Source organism: Gobius niger (assembly GCF_951799975.1).
Source record: "Gobius niger genome assembly, chromosome: 21".
NCBI lineage: Eukaryota > Metazoa > Chordata > Actinopteri > Gobiiformes > Gobiidae > Gobius > Gobius niger.
The window spans coordinates 1433466-1453611 of NC_136872.1; the positions used below are offsets into that span (position 1 = coordinate 1433466).

A 20146-nucleotide genomic window follows, 5' to 3' on the forward strand; every position below is an offset into this window, starting at 1 on the left:
TCCCTATATAATGACTAGTGGTCACGCCATTTTGTAGGGGTGTCCGAATGACCAGAGAGAAAAAAGTAGTGCACTCAAAATTTCCCACAATGCATTCTGAGAAGTATTGAGCAGCGGCGGTCATAGAGCTCCAGAGTCCCGCCTCCTCTCCGGTCCGGAAGTAAAATTCCCCTTGCGTTGAGACCGTACTGAGTCTTTAACTCCGTAACTCCGTCAGCTTGGGCTGAATCCAGCTCTGTGGTTATAAAGCGACCGCAAAGTCAGACGCAGGTGAAACAAGCACGTCTGAGATTCATCTAGTTTAACTGATTATTTATTGTAATGTAGAAAACATATTATAAACAATTTATTAAAACAAAATGCAGGCAGATAGTGGACGTTTTATCCATATCTAACACTGATAGTAAGAAAAACGTCAGATGGATCAAAAAAATGTTCCCAACGATCCAATTAAACGAACCACCATCATTTTTATTCAAATTAGCAGGATTCAGATTGTTTAATAGTGAAATAATATAGAACTTTTGTCTGCAAAGTAAAAGAAACTGGCCGTGTTTGCTGAAAACCTGGTTGCCTTGACCAGCGGGCGCCATGTCGCAATGGTTCTTGGGATACGGAGTTTCTATGGTCAGGAAGTGAATGATGTCACAGCCTTGTACCTTTGCCTTTTCTTCAACATGTCGTTGTCTTTCTGGATTGAAATCAAACATTTTATGGTCACGAATTGCTACATAGCTGATTAGCGTTTGCGGTGACGTTAAACTTTTGGAAAATCGCCGGTCGTGTAGACAGGGATTTTTTGCCTCCGGAGCAACAAGTCCGTAAGGGGCGGGACTGTGGAGCTCTATTGCGAGTGTTGGAGAAGAGCCTGACAGCGACAGGTCGTTGAACTAAACACACGACTGAATGGAAGCAGCTGTTTCAGTCGTGTGTTTGTATTTGTCATGAATAAATGACTTGAATACAAATGGTTATGGTTAAAAAATGCTAACGTTAGCTGCTAACAGTTAGCTGGAGCTGTTAAATGATCGATAGCTTCCTCTTGAATAATCCAAGTCATTAATGTAAAATCCATGTGAAATAAAGCGTATCTGACTCGTATTTATCCATGAATATTCCTCTGTCTCTGAGTTTGGTCTTTATCGAAGAAATACTTTATTCCCGGAGTTTAGCGAACTTTTAGCAGATGTAGTCACTCATTCATATAGTCTACTATATAGTCTACTATAGTGCGGGCCTATGTAGTGAATGAGGGGTTAGGGACTAGGGTGGACATTCAGACACACATCTTTTGGTGAAAATGCCATTTAATTTTAGTCAAGATTGAACTAAATAATTTTATCAGATTAATTTAGCTGACTTTGCATTTACAATATAGTTATAATCATATTTAATCCACTGCTTTATGTTTGTTGTTCCACATGAACAAAGCTCAGAGCTTCCTCTGGCCGTGGATCTGAATGATCTGAGGCTCATGCAAACATTGGACGTTTGGATGATTGATGGATGATGACACAGTTTAGCCTCATTTTGGGGAACAAAAATATTACTTTGACTAAAATTATGACAAAATATACACTGTTGATTAGAGCATTTTATTCCTCATTGGAAAGAATCTGAAATCATCAATAGTTGTTTTTCCCACTGGAATGAGGCACCTGGGGAACAAGGCCTATGGTGACCCGATGTAGAGAATGAAGAAAACCTGAAATGTCATTTTTACAAAACCTTCAAAAGTGATGTTTTCAATTCTCAACAGAATGAGTTCATCATGATTTAGAGCAGAAGTGCCCAAACTTTTCGTCTCTGAGGGCCAAAATTAAAAAGTGCCTGTGAGTCGCGGGCCAAACACGGCGATGTCAAACACGAAAAACACATATAACTGCACATTTATTTAAGTTACTATATTTTATGCACTTTTTATTTTTTCGATAGCCTACATTTGCGTTTGATTCTATCTATGCAGATAACATGCTATATTAAAATGAATGGTAACTATGGCAAAAGCCTAATTTTAGTAGAACAAAATCAACCATTGTAGCAATTTAGTGCAAAAACACCTGTATCTACAGCACCTGCTGTAACTTTACCTCATTCACTCACTCAAAGATAATGCCACCTTAGATTATTTTGATATGTCAGTTCAGCATCAATTCTTTTATAAGTCATTTTTTAACAAATACTGTTGTTGACGTCAACAGCCTTTGCAATAAAAGTTGAAAAACTGGGAAAGTTGATGCTACACCGCTCTGTGGTTGATAAATAACAAGACACCACAACAGTGTTTCCTTAAAGAGGGGGTATTCTGCTTTTTTCAGTCACATAGCACCAGTCTATATCTCACTACAATGATGTCAAACCTTCTGTTGGTCTGTAAATGCAGTAAATTAGAATGACTGCCTTGTATAAAATGTCTCTCTCAAAATGGCTGTAGTGAATGTCTTGAAATAGGCCTCTGTCTCTTTAAGAACCTCTGAGCCTTTCCGACACGCCCCCTCCACACGCTGTCTGTGGCATCAGTGGGGAGGGGGCTCTGCTGAGGAGCAGTGGTTGGTTACTCGGCTGTTGACGAAAGCTGGGAGGCGTCTCCAGGAGGTGGGGGCGTTCCTAGGAGGACTCAGGCAAACCTATCCCTAAAATGGCCGCCATCAGAGTTTTTACAGATTACTCAAAAATATTTGAATGTGCCAAGGCAACACTTCAGGCATGTTTTTAATGAGAGAATGACATAATAACATGATGTAAAGCTTGAAAAAGTCGATTTCGCATAATACCCCCCCTTTAACCTAGCGAAAGGAGGGAAACAGCGCCCCCAAAGTGTACTGCATCCATATTTACCATTGAGAATGAATGGAAGAGAGTTAGTATTAACCACACGCAGCGCAAAAGTAGGTCACTCTCTGGCGGGCCAACAGATTTGTGTCGGTGGGCCAAATTTGGCACTTTGGGCACCCCTGATTTAGAGGCGCTGACTGGACCCTCTGCCCTTGTGGAGTTTTCCCAGTTCTCCCCCTTGTGGTTGGAGCACTAAAGTTCTCTTGTGTCTTGTACTTGCAGGTTTGGGAGGCCGTGCTGACCTTCCTCTGCTTCCCTCTGTGCGTGGTCCAGGCCTGGGTGGCCGACCGCCGCCTGCTCATCTACAAGTACGTCCGTAAGCGTTACCGTGCCGACAAGAGCCGCGGCATCATCATCGAGTCCGAGGGCGGGCCAGACATGCACGTGGGGGGCGGGGCTCTGGGGGGCTTCACCAAGATGGACATGCTGGAGCTGGACGGGCAGATGGCGCTCAACTGCCACGGGACGGACGGGCTGATGGAGGACGGCGGGGCGAAGGACGAGGAGGACGAGGCGCGGCGGGACATGGCGCGGTCTCTGAAGGAGCTCAAACAGAAGCACCCTGACAAGGACATGGAGCAGCTGATCGAGATGGCCAACTATCAGGTCAGTGCGTCAGACAGGAGACTTCACCCACCTGATATTGTAACTCTTTTGCATTATTTGCCTTGTCATGTCAGAACATCTTACACCAAACTAACGTATCTTATCTTCTAGCATTGCCACAAACAGAGAGAGTATGTGTGTGACCTCATCATAATCCTCTGAATGCTGCAGCTTCCAAAAAACAGGCTTTGGGCAGAGTTGTAGGAGAGCTGGTATTTGGCTGAGATACTGTATATTCCAACTGATAATAATAATTAACGTGATGATTGGGGGTCTGACATGAGGAGGAACCAGAGGAAACCTTTTGGGTGTAAATGAATCAAATAAATCAAAGCAGTCAGGCGTTCTTTATCAGGACGTGGGTGATCACTGTTGCTTCAGATGAGAGGTCTGCTGATGGAAGATCACAGGTATAAAACTCCAGGATCATTTAATGGTGTAAGGTTAAACAATAAATAAATGAACACACCAACCAAGGCCCAGGTGTCAGTCAAAAAGTGTCATAACTTACAGAAAGCTATGCAAAATGATCTGATGATGATGTTTGCGTGTAATGAATAACAATAATGTTGTAAAGAAGCTGTGCGCCCAGTGTTCTGTGGTCTCCTGTAGCCGTTCGGGAAAAGGACAGACTTTTGTTGGCTGGAAAACAAAAATCCATTTACATCAAACACAATGCCCGAATTCCCCCTTGTATCCAATGTACAGCCAAACATCTTTCTCTTTGTGTTTCAGTGGTATTTGATGTACAATGTGTATTAACCACATGGCCAAATTTAAGTATTCCCTTTGGAGCCTTTATATAAATGTAGTGGAGTAAAAAGTAACATTTATCATTCAAGTGTAATGGAGTAAAAGTTTTCAACACAAATACTACACAAATACTAAAAGAAACTCTTCACAAACTCATGTACTCATATACAATACAATCAAAGTCAATTCCAGAAGAAGAACACACTAATCACTTTGTTTTTATACGTTATCCTTGAAATGGGATGATCACTATTGCTTCATTGACCACTTCATTAAATGTATTTTATGTATGTTTTACCAGATCTCTCTCAGATGATATTATAATGATGTTTTTGCACTCCAACATTAACCAAGTGTGTGATGGCTATTATGTTTTATCATGGCAATAGAATGCTTTTGAACAAGTTGCTTCATTTACCCTGATATTCACCACTTGCAGGTCAATGAGTGCTTGGACATTGAATGGGGTTTGTAGAGCTGTCTCAGGCTTATGCACTCCTTTAGTCTCTTGTGATGACTTTAGCTGCAGAGAATGGATTAATCTGACTGAATGCTCTGAAATGCAGTCCCAAGCCGTCCTGGTTTTGAACCCGGTAAGTCCTTCAGTCAGTCGCTCCGTGCCGTGCCCCACACCACAATTCTACTTGGCACAAGTTTAGTTTGGACTGTGCCGAGATTAACCGTGTTTTCGGTTAATCGGGTGGCCCCCTAGTGGACAGAAAGGAGGTGCATCTATTACAACATCAATTTTACTAGACCTGATGATGAAAAATAGTCAGATTACTTTACGCCTAACATTTTTAGATTTGAAAATATTATTCCAAATTCAAGATTGAGTTCACAGACTCCTGGGGCAAGAACATTTGAGAGACAGCTGAAATATGAACTGTTGAACTATTACTAGAATCTCCTACATTTCAGAACATGTTAGAGGAGGTAAAAACTGCAGGGTTTGATTCATTTATAATAAGGCACCACAGAGACAGGATGTTTCGTTCTGCAGGAAACATTATTACTAAAATGAATTAGGATTCTCTACTTGCGACCTTTAAAGTATCTGATTGTCATTTCAGGTTTTAGTGAAGTGATTATTTCTTGTCTGAAATGGCTGCTCTCCTTTCTCTGACTCCTGCTTGTCCTGATGTAGTTAGGAAATGTGACACTTAGGCCAACTCTTAGGTGTCTACAGTGGGCAGTAAATGGCTGAATAGTAATCCTCTTCCTTTTCACACACTGCTCTGGGGAATGTGGCTTTTATTGACTTCCATAAGAATGAAGTAATTACCGTCCATTAATCATGGCACTCAGTCGGCAGTGTGTGAAAAGTCCACAACCAAGTGTAAATACATTGAGTCTTATGATCTCCCCAAAGCCTAATTTGCAACTTTAGTCACTGTCAATTCAGTGAATGGTCAGGTTCATCCAAAGACCGCTTTAAGGAAAATTGGTTAATATGTCTCAAAGAGTGTGAAGAGAGGTAGGTGAGTGTAGACAAACAGCAAAGAAGAGCTGGACATTATGGACGAAATTAATGATACAGTGACAGTATTGGAATATTTGACGGTAAAAAAAGAAAAAAAGGAATTGATTAAAATGCAGTTGCAAATGTAGAGTTGTTAAAAATAGTTTTTCATAACAATGATTCATAATATATTATTCTATATAATGAATCTGGGAAGTGGTTTGTTTTCATTCCTTTTTTATATTTGGACGAGAAATTCACAAGGTCAGGACTAGAATACAGCATTGTCCCAATAGGGAAATCCTTCAACCAGAGTCTCGTGGAAACCTGTGAGGGACAGTAGGCAGCGCTCAGAAGTCCATGTCCAGATTATGAGCTAAATTTGGTGAAGAGTACTAAGCTCCAAGAATATGTCTTCTCTGCATCTTTTAGATTCATGGGAAATACCGAAGCAACAGGGCAGGTGCTGATGGGAAAGGTTTGTTGGCAGGTGCTGATGGGAAAGGTTTGTTGGCAGGTGCTGATGGGGACTGGTTGGTTGGCAGGTGCTGATGGGGACTGGTTTGTTGGCAGGTGCTGATGGGGACTGGTTGGTTGGCAGGTGCTGATGGGGACTGGTTGGTTGGCAGGTGCTGATGGGGACTGGTTGGTTGGCAGGTGCTGATGGGGACTGGTTGGTTGGCAGGTGCTGATGGGGACTGGTTGGTTGGCAGGTGCTGATGGGGACTGGTTGGTTGGCAGGTGCTGATGGGGACTGGTTGGTTGGCAGGTGCTGATGGGGACTGGTTTGTTGGCAGGTGCTGATGCAGCAGCAGAAGAGCCGGGCCTTCTACAGGATCCAGGCCACCAGGATGATGATCGGCGCGGGGAACATCCTGAAGAAACACGCTGCAGACCAGGCTCGGAAGGTATCGCTGGCTTAAAGAGACAATGATTTTAATGTCTTTAACCCTCAGATGACCAGTCCTATGTGGCGTAATGCTCTGATCCACAGTGTTTCTGGTGTTGTCCGTAGGTGGTCAGCAGCCAGGAGGCTCAGGCACAGGAGGATGACCCCTTCACCGTGCGGCTGGACTTCGAGCCGGCCCTGTACCAGTGCTTCGAGAACTGTGGCTCCCTCAAACTCACCGTGTCCCGCTGCGGAGGCGACCCCGGTGTCACCGTCAAGGTGCGACCACCACCATAACACTCATCTAAAAAACTCCAAAGGTGCATGGGCCAGCTAAAGGCACAGGACACACAGGGGCGGATCTAGAGGGGTCAAGGTCTGGCCACCCCATTGATGTCAGCCAGGTTTTGTCCTCGTCTGGAACTGTCTAAATTCTTGTGTCGTCATCAACCTGGGACTTTATAAATGCAATGTTTCAAGGACTAGTTGCAATCCAGATGTTCAAAGCCTGATTCAGCCTGTATGTCTCACATCTGCTTACAGAGGCTCGCGCTCAGTTAGCACCTTATTGACAGAGCTAAATAAGGAGCCAAGTGCCAACTCCTGTGGCTCCCGAGATGATGATCTTTGTCTTTTTCACAAAAGTGAAACATTTTTCCTGAGTTAGAAACCCCCTACTTATATTAAAGACAATGCTGCTTTTTGTATATAATGTTGGTAGATTCAGCCTGCATCTAAACAGACAAAATTGCCTTGCAATCAAGCAGAACATGCGTAGCTCCGCTATAAACATTCCACATGATAAAATGTGTCGCCATCCCAGATATGATCCCTGACCTTGCTCGCCGCCCCGGGATTTTTTTTTTCTAGATCTGTCCCTGTATGTGCACAAGGTTTCTTTCTACTGCGAGGTTTCCTCTGCCCCTCCCCCATCCTGCATGAAAATCTCGCACCAACATGGCACTCCTGCCTTTTGATCATTGTATGAATTTATAAAGTATACAATCATTGAGATGTTAACAGTTAGTAATGTCATGGCCAATAAGAATTTACCCTGATCATGGTATGAGTAATGAGTAATGTTATGCATGAGCGCCTTTATTTTCAATCTTAAACACAAAGTGTGTTTCTTCAGGATTTAATGTAAGAAGCCAGGATGAAATTATGCATGTGTTATATAAATAATGCAACATTAAAAAAAAAAAAAAAAGAGTGGAAAAAGAGTGGTGCGCACTGAATGGGTGCTGCTGCCGGATGCTCTCTCATCGAATGCAATTTCTCCATCTGTGAGATCAATAAAGTATCATCTTATCTTATCTTATCTTATCTTATCTTATCTTATCTTATCTTATCTTATCTTATCTTATCTTATCTTATCTTATCTTTATGCAACAACTCATTTTTGCAAGTCTGATTCACTTATGGCTTTCTGTTTAACAAAATATTGTTTCTTCTAAAAGGATTTCCATCATTTCCTTCCATATGAATTGATGTGGATAAGTGTAATTGATCAGCATCTGGACCTTTCCTTCAGATGAGCTGCAGGCATGTTGCTGTTGATGTGGTCACACCAGATCCACAGACAAACATGAGCAGATATTGCTTCTTTGTGAATGTTCAGCGCGAGGCTTTCCCACAGCGCAGAGGAGCTGTCAGCCTCTTTCTTGGCTCGGTGCTATTTTTACCTTGCTTCAAAAGTGGAGAGCAGACTAGCTCCTCCGCCCACGGATCCAGCGCGGCTCTGCGGAGGATCAGCCACATTGGCCTCATACACTCCACACGCGTGTGCTGTGCTGCTGCTGCCCACTGTTTAGCACATGCCGCTCTGGTCAAGTTGTGACTTAGAGAGTGTAAACAAAAACCCACAGAAGATAAGGCCCTCAGCACAGAGCAGAGACAGCACAGACGGGTGTCCCTGCACATTGGACTCATGTAGAATGTACCAGAGGAATGATCGTTTATGTTGATCATAGTCATAGTCAAATTAACTTGATTTTTGAATGTGTTTCTTTGTTAATAACACACTCAGAGATTTTCTCAGTGGAAAGAGTGTGACCTGCTACTTCAAAATGATTACCGAAGTGAAAGTAAAAGTCTGATGTTTTTGTTTGTCTGTCACAGGTGGATTACCGCACAGAGGATGGCACTGCCAACGCCGGCTCCGACTATGAGTTTGCTGAGGGCACGCTGCTGTTCAAACCGGGAGAGAACCTAAAAGGTAACAAAAACAACACTTCCTGACATATTTACCCAAAACAAGTCACTGAGGCTTAAGCTCTCCCTAAAACAAGTCCCGGGGTTTCTGCTGGGCTGAGAAAAGCTTCACAATCAGGAGCTTTTGAACCTGGGGGTTTGTGCCGTTTGCCCTGACAGAGTTTTTTGTTGTTGATGTTTTACAGAGATCACAGTCGGAGTGATTGATGACGACATCTTTGAAGAAGACGAGTATTTCTATGTGCATCTGAGTAATCCTCGCATTGTTGGATTCCCAGAGATAGGCTCCGCCCCCCTGGACCCCAGTGCCACACCCAAAGCCGTCCTGGGCAAAAACCCCTCGGCCACAGTGACCATCTATGATGACGACCATGCAGGTGAGACACTGTGCTGGAACGTTTGACATGCTGAGAATGAAGCCTCAGTATCACATGGGTGTGAGTAAAGTAAAGTGCCACTTTGGAGAAGGAAAACCTTTAAAGTTATTGAAAGTACTGTCCATTCGGCTACTGGCTAATCAACAAATGGTTTGCAGTAAGAGAAAGCATGTTCTCCCTGTGTGTTTGGAGGTTTCCTCCAGGTACTCTGATGCTCAGTCGCAATTTAAAGACTCATGATGACAGTTGGATGACTGTTGAAACATCTTAATTGATACAACATCAAATCAAAACAAAAAATCCAGTTCAAATCTTACATTTTTTAAGCTATCACAAGTGATATTTAGTCTGGGGACCACCAAGTCATTTTCTCATAGGACAGGCGCGGTTTATGATCGTCCATAGCCGTTTATTGGGCTGAATGTCTCTCACATGTGTCTGCAGTGGCCATAGCCAGTCGTATCATGGTGTCTGATGACGTATGATGTACCCGCTGTAAACTTTCGAGTTAAACTGTTTAGAACATGGGCTAAAGCTTGATCAAAAGATGATGTTGTGTCTGCTGCTGTCATATTGGATCTGTAAATAAACGTTTTAAATGTTTTGTCCCTAAACAAACTCCAAGCTTCCGTATGTCCAATTCCATATGTGTCATCATCCTGCCGTCCCTCCTCGTTCTGTGATTGGTCCCAAATCCACGCTGTGAAGTTCAAAGTGATTGGAGCGCACACAGCAGCATGGGTACTCCCGGGCTTCCTATCTATGGGGCCAGGAAGTTAAACAAAGGTTAAACAAATGGAGGTTATGTGTGTGCTGTCAGAGCCTTGCAACAACAGGTTCAATCAATCAATCAATGGTTTTGTATCGCCCAATATCACAACAGGAGTGGCTTCACAACACTGGACAAACATTAAAGCAATGAAACAAAACAGTAAACAATGAAGAAGACAATGTGAAGTTTAGGCAAAGTAACCAGGCAGACATAATGTCCAGATAAGCGTCAGCCGCTGGTGCTGACGAGCCGCGTGGGCGTCCCCCGTCCTTAAAAGAACATTTATTTATACAGCGCCTTTCACAGACATAGTCACACAGCGCCACTCCCATGGACGGACAGGCTATAGATAGACCCAGGGCTGATGGGAGTCCCTCAGCAGACGGGAAGTTGAAGACCACCAACAACCCGCCATCTCTCCATCTCTCCATGTCTCTGTATCTCTACTTGGTAAAACACATCCATAATTCAGCATGTGGAGCAGCTCTTCCCCCACACAGCAGCTTCCAACGTGACGGTTTGTGCTTTCCCAAAGGCACGTGAAGGCAGCCACCTCATAGTAATCATGTTCATGTTTTGAAAAAGGTTCCATTGTCAAATCACAAGTCCAAACCAATGTAGTTTTTGCCAACACATTATTTCACTGATTCCGTTTTGTTTTGTTTAGTTTCGTTTGTTCTCGGACGTCCTTATTTCTGACTTTATCTCTCCAGGTGATACATCCATAATTCAGCATCTTTTAGTGTTAAAACAAAGTCGTATCTTGCCCAGAATGTCAACATGGTGGAACAGTGTGCAGAGCGGAGGTGATTGTAATCAGTGGAATAATCATGGTGAAAAGGTTACTCTTATTGCTGATTTGACTCATTCATGAGTAGCAGGGGATTAGCCTGACAGGAGGCTGTCTTTGTTCGTGATGATGATGATAGGCAGCGGTTTGCACCTTCACTCAGATAAGAGTCACCTGGTCATGTGACTGTTGTAGCGACCCTACGGCAGGACTACGTCACACACATCCCACTGCACTAGATCTACTGAATTATGCAAAGGTGCTGTAGTACAATAATGCTAATTCACTCGGTGCAGAACTATTATTAAAACTGTTGGATTGAACTTTCCAGCAGATGACGATGTTTGTAATGAGAGAAGGTGTGGTTAAATTGGACCACGCCCTGAATCAATTATTAAGCAGCCATGTGACCCACTCTCTTGCTGTGTCTGTGTCAGGGATCTTCACCTTCGAGGGAGCCAGTCAGCGGGTGAGCGAGAGCGTGGGCGTCATGGAGGTCAAGGTGCTTCGGACGTCCGGGGCCAGGGGCCTGGTGGCGGTCCCCTACAGGACGTTGGATGGTACTGCGAAAGGCGGAGAGGACTACGAGCTGGCTGCGGGGAAGCTGGAGTTCCAGAACGATGAGACCATGTGAGTAGAACCAGCTGACAGCGCCGTGTCTTTTGACTGGATTGTTTGATTTGGAGACTGCAGATGTCATGTCTCACTGACTGTCTACATCCGCACACACAGAGCTGGGTAGAGAGTAGGATAAGCAGTAATCCAGTAATCTATATAATGGGATGGAACTGTTTGGATGTAACATGATTGATGTATTAATGTGACTGAAACCAAAGAGTCAGTAAATCACTTTAAGGAGATAATGGGTCGGACACTTTGGGGGGTGATGGACAAGTAAAACTGTGTAACAATGGCAAAAGTCTCGCTAAAGATTCGGTGCTTCAGAGCTGCTTCATTCTGTCGGTTCTGGCGGTTTGATGATTTGGACACAAAGAATATCAATGTTTGAATAAAGAGTAAACATATTTGTAATGTAGTTCTGTTCTGAGTACATGACCTGAAGTGTGCTCCCTATTGTGCGTGTTTTGGTTTGATGGAGTAGATAAGCCTCACAGACACAGAGTGAACATGCAGCCCCCACAGAAGGGCCCACACGGCCTGGGACTCTGCTGTGAAGAGACATGTGACTTGTGTGGTTTGTCTTTGGCACCTGTTATTTGCTAATAGTCCTCCTCACTAAAGTCAAGTGCCTTGTAAAGAACGCTGAGTGGCCGTTTGTGTAGGATTGAGTCATTGACAGCGCTGTGTGAGGTTAAGTGAATGTTTAGCATGCGCTGGAGGAGACATGGCCCCCTTCACTGCGTAATCAGGCCACACATTACAGACACTGACTGCTCTGCGATCCTCAGGCCATGCATTTTTAATACGCTGATGTTCGCGCTGCTAAATGGACCCGTACTTAAAGTGCTTGGATTTAATGCTGCTTCCTCTGAGCTTCCTCTGAGCTTCCTCTGAGCTTCCTCTGAGCTTCCTCTGAGCTTCCTCTGAGCTTCCTCTGAACTTCCTCTGAGCTTCCTCTGAGCTTCCTCTGAGCTTCCTCTGAACTTCCTCTGAGCTTCCTCTCAGCTTCCTCTGAGCTTCCTCTGAGCTTCCTCTGAGCTTCCTCTGAGCTTCCTCTGAGCTTCCTCTGAACTTCCTCTGAGCTTCCTCTGAGCTTCCTCTGAGCTTCCTCTGAACTTCCTCTGAGCTTCCTCTCAGCTTCCTCTGAGCTTCCTCTGAGCTTCCTCTGAGCTTCCTCTGAGCTTCCTCTGAGCTTCCTTGCTCGGCGCTCTGCAGGCGAGTGAACAGGTGTGTGGATCTAGGAGAGTGCGCTCATATCTATATGAACTTATTTTGGCCAATGTCGAACAGAATTCAGAATCTGCGTACACGGGGGGTACGAATGATCCAAGTAGTAAACAAGAATCTTCTCTATGAACCTCAGGCATACCTCAGGGGTATGCAGCGTCTGGGTGGGCCCCCAGGCATGTATCCTCAAAGAGGATTATTGGAGGAATATGAATGCCCAAAATAATAATAATCTGGGAAGTTTTTTAGCCATAGGATCTGGCTTCTGATTTGACAATGTTTACTTCAGTGGTGAAAAGCAATGTACTGATTAGTAATTGTCTATCCAGGTAAGAGATACTTTTCCACAGACCTGTGTGTCTGCTGCGGTCAGTGATCTGGTTGTGGTCTGCGGTCAGAGGGCTGCACACACACACACACACACACACACACACACACACACTCACAAACACACACACACACACACACACACACACACACACACACACACACACACACACACACACTCACAAACACACACACACACACACACACACACACACACACACTCACAAACACACACACACACACACACGCACGCACGCGCACACGCACGCACGCGCGCGCACACACACACACACACACACACACACACATGCACGCGAGCGCACATACACACACACACACGCGTGTGCGCGCACACACGCATGCACGCACGCACGCACACACACACACACACTCACAAACACACACACACACACACACACACACACACACACACACACTCACAAACACACACACACACACACACACACACACACACACACACACACACACACACACACACACACACACACACACACACACACACACACACACACAAGCGCACACACACACACACACACACACACACACACACACTCACACACACACACACACACATGCACGCGAGCGCACACACACACACGCGTGTGCGCGCACACACGCATGCACGCACGCACGCACACACACACACACACACACACACACACGCACACACACACACACACACACGTCCACGCGCTCTTTGAGGAAGCTTGTGCGCAGCCTGATAAGGAGCTGCGCCTGCGGACACAGCCGACTCGAGCCGAGCATCAGTACAAGGGCAGATGGCAGTGATGTAATATCAATCCCACTGTGACAGGGCACCCATGGGTGGAGGAGATACCAGAGAGAGCACCCTGGGGGCGGTGGGGGGGTCGGGGGGGGCTGCTGCATGCACACATTTCCTACTCTCTGAAACATGAAGTGAAGGAAAGCAGGGGTCACATGCCTCAGAAGAGCCTGTAGTGCACGTATAGCGAGACAAAGGATGTGCACTTATCCACAGAGGACATTAGCGCTTTAAATCACACATTGATCCTGTCACATAACTCTCTAAGCCTATTGGGGGACTTCCCAGGATCCCTTTTCCCCCCAACCAATTTTATTAATCCATTTTTCCCCCTTGTAGTTTATTGTGCTGTACTTTTAGTGATTATAACCTGGAAGTTGCATTGATGGCTTGTAAACATCGTGCCTCTCCGTCCCCTTGTGAAGATGGTGTCGAGGGCCAGACAGTCACGGCCTCACATTAGGAGCAGTCAGTGAAGGCAGGACTGGGACTGAGGCTGAGGCAGGAGCTGCGATCGATACTGAGACTGTCCACAGTGTGAAGACAAACGGACAGTATTGATCCACTGGCCCCACTCCCCACTCCCCACTCCCCACTCCCCACTCCCCACTCCCCACTCCCCACTCCCCACTCCCCACTCCTCACTCCTCACTCCTCACTCCTCACTCCTCACTCCCCACTCCTCACTCCTCACTCCTCACTCCCCACTCCCCACTCCTCACTCCTCACTCCCCACTCCTCACTCCCCACTCCTCACTCCTCACTCCTCACTCCTCACTCCCCACTCCTCACTCCTCTCTCCTCTCTCCTCACTCCCCACTCCTCACTCCTCACTCCCCACTCCTCACTCCCCACTCCTCACTCCTCACTCCTCACTCCTCACTCCTCACTCCTCACTCCTCACTCCCCACTCCTCACTCCTCACTCCTCACTCCTCACTCCTCACTCCTCACTCCTCACTCCCCACTCCTCACTCCCCACTCTTCACTCTTCACTCCCCACTCCCCACTCCTCTCTCCTCTCTCCTCACTCCCCACTCCCCACTCCCCACTCCCCACTCCCCACTCCCCACTCCCCACTCCTCACTCCTCACTCCTCACTCCCCACTCCCCACTCCCCACTCCACACTCCTCACTCCTCACTCCCCACTCCCCACTCCCCACTCCCCACTCCCCACTCCTCACTCCTCACTCCTCACTCCTCACTCCTCACTCCCCACTCCCCACTCCCCACTCTTCACTCTTCACTCTTCACTCCACACTCCTCTCTCCTCTCTCCTCACTCCCCACTCCCCACTCCCCACTCCCCACTCCCCACTCCCCACTCCCCACTCCTCACTCCTCACTCCTCACTCCCCACTCCCCACTCCCCACTCCACACTCCTCTCTCCTCTCTCCTCACTCCCCACTCCCCACTCCCCACTCCCCACTCCCCACTCCCCACTCCTCACTCCTCACTCCTCACTCCCCACTCCCCACTCCCCACTCCCCACTCCCCACTCCTCACTCCTCACTCCCCACTCCCCACTCCCCACTCCCCACTCCCCACTCCCCACTCCCCACTCCCCACTCCCCACTCCCCACTCCCCACTCCTCACTCCTCACTCCTCACTCCCCACTCCTCACTCCTCACTCCTCACTCCTCACTCCTCACTCCCCACTCCCCACTCCCCACTCCCCACTCCCCACTCCCCACTCCCCACTCCTCACTCCTCACTCCCCACTCCTCACTCCACACTCCACACTCCACACTCCACACTCCTCACTCTCCACTCCTCACTCTCCACTCCTCACTCCTCACTCCCCACTCTTCACTCCCCACTCCTCACTCCCCACTCCCCACTCCCCACTCTTCACTCTTCACTCTTCACTCCTCACTCCTCACTCCTCACTCCTCACTCCTCACTCCTCACTCCTCACTCCTCACTCCCCACTCCTCACTCCCCACTCCTCACTCCCCACTCTTCACTCTTCACTCTTCACTCCTCACTCCTCACTCCCCACTCCTCACTCCCCACTTCTCACTCCCCTCTCTGACCGTGATACACACTGAGCTCCTCAGCATTTTTTTTTGTCATTTTATAGTCTGAAATAATGTGAGGAGTGTGTTGGTCCCCATTCTGAATTACCCTGGAGCCCCTTCTGCAGGCAGCTGTGGGAATGACATGGTCCAAAACAGTAAAGCCTTCAGAACTTCCACGATGGTTTTTATGATTTATTTGAGCTGAGCCGGTACAGCTCTCGCAAGGACAGGTCCATCTGTTACACAAGTACAATTGTAGGGAAATAAATGACTAACGTAAACAAGGTTTGTCAAACCTGCATGAATGAAGCAGAATTACTACTCCAGGTATGTTTGTGATGAGGAAACATATTAACATGGCTAAAGCCAAGTGTTTATGATATAACTCTTTTAAATGGAAGATGACCTATGTCTGAGTTGTTGCTTCCTTTGAAAGGCAGCGTCAGGTGTTTTGGATGAGATAGCAAGCCCCTGTTCATCCTGTTCTCACTTTTATTTATCTCTGCTGTATTTGGACTCCTCTCTCCCCTGCTCCCCACTGCTCCCCTTCACACCTCGCTGTAACCATAGATCTTTCTGACGCTTCACTATGGTTTATTCAGGCTTTTGCTCATATTTTCTTAGCCTTGGATTTTATAGTAGAACAACACAAAAAACGTAATGGTCCTGGTGAGTCGTGACGGTGCATGGCTTCAGTTCATTATCTTTGCTCTGTAGTGAGATGACGTCCATGACCGAGCAGCTCAAACCGGATCTTGATTGTGAAAAGAGCCAGATCTCTTCATTCAGGCAATTTCCCCCAGAACTCCCCTGAACGAACACACGAGTCAGCCCAACAGCGGAGCAGGCCACACAAGTCAAAGCTTTTTGCTCTAAAGTCAGAGCTAAATGCACTAAAAAGGATCTCTCTTTATACATTTGATTCACAAACATGTTTTTCAAAGCATACCATTGTCACTTGTAATTTTAGATTATTATATATATATATATATAAAAGTGCCTTTTATCGATGGCGTCTTAGATATTGAGTAATCTAGCTGCCGTTATTTTATATTAAAAAGAGCCAGTCTTTTGAACGGCTCTTTGGACAGGACGGATCCCAAAGACTGGGCTCTCAGTAAAGAGCCGTGAATCCCATCACTACTGGTTTTGTCTGCTGGTATACCGTTTCAATATTATTATTCTTTCAACAAATTTATTTTTTTGGCAGTCTACCCCAGGGCAAAAAATGACATAATTACAGTTAATTCATACTCTTTGTATAGTTTCAGATGATATTAAGTTAATTATTCGTTACTGGCTCAAGTTATTGTAACTTAAGTATTGTGATCGAGGTGTCAGTTATGTGTATAATCTTAGTAATCAGTCTTTCCATATGTGCTTTCAGATCACCAGATATTTGTAATAGACATTTGTAACCAACATAAACTTCGAAACGGCCCTTGGCGTCCAACTGCAGTACAATATACTATATTGGTCCGTTGAGTCAGATACAATCCCGAATAGATGTGTTATTATTGTTAGCAGTAGTAATAGTCTTTCGTCCGCTTGACAGCGGCGCTCATGAGGGACTTGTTTTAGGTATATTATTTACCAGCGCTGCCTTATGCGAGTGAGCCGTGATTGCAGCCCGGAGGTGCTGTCTTCAGCAGTAGAGGGAAGGGTGCACTTCCTCCTTGTGTTCTGCAGAGTCAGCATCAGAGTGAGTTTGGTGACATCTGTTCTTCAAAAATCAGGGCAGCTTCATGTTTCCTCTGTGTGACATGAATAGCAGCGTGGGCTGGCTGAAAGACAGACTTAATAAAGTAGATTATTGAAACTTTATAAGAAACAAAACTCCACCTCAGGACTTTGCTTCTGCTTCATATCAGTATGTCACCTTTTGGGAACGAAGCCTGGGCTCTGCACTGCTGCTGACGGGTTGTCCCAGTCACATTGGAGAGTGGATCGAACACAAATTTCCCTACGGGGGCCATAAAGTCTGCCTTAACCTCATTATCCTGCAGCTTCTGCCTTCCTCCTCTTCCTCCTCTTCCTCCTCTTCTTCCCTCGCTCCCTGAGTCCATCCATCTATGTCCATCCTTCCACTGGCTCACCGCACAGGTCGCCCCTGGTCTCTGCTCCCTGTTCTCCCCTCGGTGAGGCCCGTTGTTTATGCATCTGTTTGGGCTTGGCGGGGGGGCAGGTGCAGCAGAGGGAGATTGTGGAAACAGGAGCGGATTGAATGGTAAATCCTGTTTGCTGCGTCCTCATTGATTCCAGCGCTGTCTGGGGCTGTAATGATGACACATTAGGCCTAAGTGAAGGGAGCGGAGGTGTGGGATGAGGACGGCCCCAGTGCAATCCCCGCACAAACTCAGCACAGATTGGTTTGTTTACGCGGAGACGTCGGGGATGTCTGCGTTACCTTCAGGATTATCAAGCGGAGGAAAGATGATTTTTCTCTTTCATTTACAGTCTTCCAGGTGTGTCTACGGTGGTCACATTTAATACATTTTATATTGCACTTGTTGACACTCAAAGGAGATTCAGCAGATTTTTACACCTGACGCTCGTTCCAGCCATGACCAGACACGTCGCAATGACTGGAGAGAGAAACATGCGCCAGAGTGAGATCTGGTCCTGCATCAATCATTAGCATTCAATCAACCTTAATGTGTATAGTGCTTTACAACAGCACCTGCTGAACCAAAGGGCTATAATATATACAAGTGCAATGTGATCAAAACTATTTCAACACAAGATTGAAAAATAGAAAATACATTTAAATTACCTATGTGTAATAAGCAACACGTGAGTTTTCAATCTAGTTGTTAACAGTGTCAGGTCAGTGATGGAAGAGAGTTCCAGAGCCGAGGACCAGCCGGTGAAAAAGAACCATCACCCACTGTTTTTGGTCCTGGGTGACTCGAGCAGGTGTTGTCCTGCAGATGGCGCTCTGCCGGGCTGAGCCGGTCACAAAGATAAGAAGGTCCATGAATAGATTTAAGAACATACATTCAAAGTTTCAAATCAGCAGCACAGGAGTGATGTGACGGCGGCGGCGAGTGTTTGTGACTGGGAATACCCAGGCTGCTTTGTGGCTCAGACCATTTCGTGCTGCTCTGCTCAAACCTGCCTTGGAGACGAAGGCCGAAATCTTCACATGGATTTGGGGACCAATCACAGAACGGGGAGGGACGGCAAGACGATGACGCACTATTGGACATACTTCGTTAGCTTATTTTAGAAGCCATATGAAAACGGACATATGGGGAAAGACTGAGGGCGAATGAATGAAAGAAAGAGGACATTTATACAATTTACTAGGCTACTAGGTAAACGCCATCTCAAATATGAGCGATCACTGTTATTGTTTACTTCCACAATTTTCAACGGATGTTTTGGTGAATGCTAGGCAACAGCTGATGCATCCAGGCCTCTACCACAGTTTTTAAAATGGTCGATCTGTTACAGTGCAAGAGAAGCAATGCCCTGTTTATGAACATTGTTTTTTTTCCGATCATAGGTTTCTTATCATTTGTTTAAAACATAAAATGCCGCTCATGGCCCCGGATGTGACGGCATCGCGATCGCTCGTATAGGTTTAGTCCATACGGCCACCTCTGTAACCCACTGGTGACATAGCAGCTGTGGGCCTCTCTGTGTGGAGTGCACTTCTGTCTCCGGCTGCTCTGCTTTACCACATCAATATAAAACATGCCCAGTGGCTGCGTACTCCCTGCAGGGACATGACAGTACATGAACCTGTTAGCTTACTGTGACCAGAACTATTTGATAAGTGGAAAAGTCCCATGTCCTTTGTGACCAGTGCTGTATAATCTGTGGTCAGATAAAGCTCTTAACCTCTGCCCTCTGAAGGCGGAGAGATGACCACACTCCATGTGGGTTTGCTGTATCATAGGATTAAATCTCTGATGACTGAGCATATCTCTCCAGTGCTTCGAGGTGGTGCGTGACATCAGCAGGTCAGGAGGATCACTTCACTGGAAGAGGCCAGAGAGCCCCATGGAGATCAGAGTCGGCTCCTGGCTCTTGGGGTGACAGTTCCAAATGCTAACTACATTTTATAGAAGGGGTCCCGAGTTGATGGTGGAGTGATTTTGAGGGTCGCGGCCTGAAAGGTGTGGGCACTACTGAATTAGATGAATGTGGATAGTGCAACATCACTGTTTGCATCCGCATTTTCATGAATAGCCTCAGCAGCGGTTTGACCTCTGGGAATCAGAAGACCTTTTGGGTGACAGTGACCTATTAGCCAGCAATGTGAGCGCTGAAATGATCAGATGAAGGTGTAAGGAATGAGCGCTGTCCAGAGAAGGAAGCACGTCCTCATGACGTCAGCATGTGCATGGGTCAGAACATTCTGAAGGAGACGACTTGCACAGAAGGAAGGACAAGCTAAGGGTTGATTTTTCAGAATATGTGTCCTCGTAAAGTAGCAAG

General features: G+C 46.1%; 1 protein-coding gene across 1 annotated transcript in view; it reads left to right on the forward strand.

Annotated features, from left to right (window-relative positions):
• LOC306980264 (sodium/calcium exchanger 1-like) overlaps positions 1 to 20146 on the forward strand; it is a 131250-nt gene that overhangs the window by 69656 nt on the left and 41448 nt on the right. Inside the window, exons 6-11 of the mRNA XM_079579584.1 lie at positions 3058 to 3441; positions 6454 to 6564; positions 6672 to 6824; positions 8667 to 8763; positions 8945 to 9136; positions 11136 to 11328. Of these exons, the coding sequence (XP_079435710.1) occupies positions 3058 to 3441; positions 6454 to 6564; positions 6672 to 6824; positions 8667 to 8763; positions 8945 to 9136; positions 11136 to 11328 (1130 nt within the window). The remainder of the gene's footprint in view (positions 1 to 3057; positions 3442 to 6453; positions 6565 to 6671; positions 6825 to 8666; positions 8764 to 8944; positions 9137 to 11135; positions 11329 to 20146) is intronic.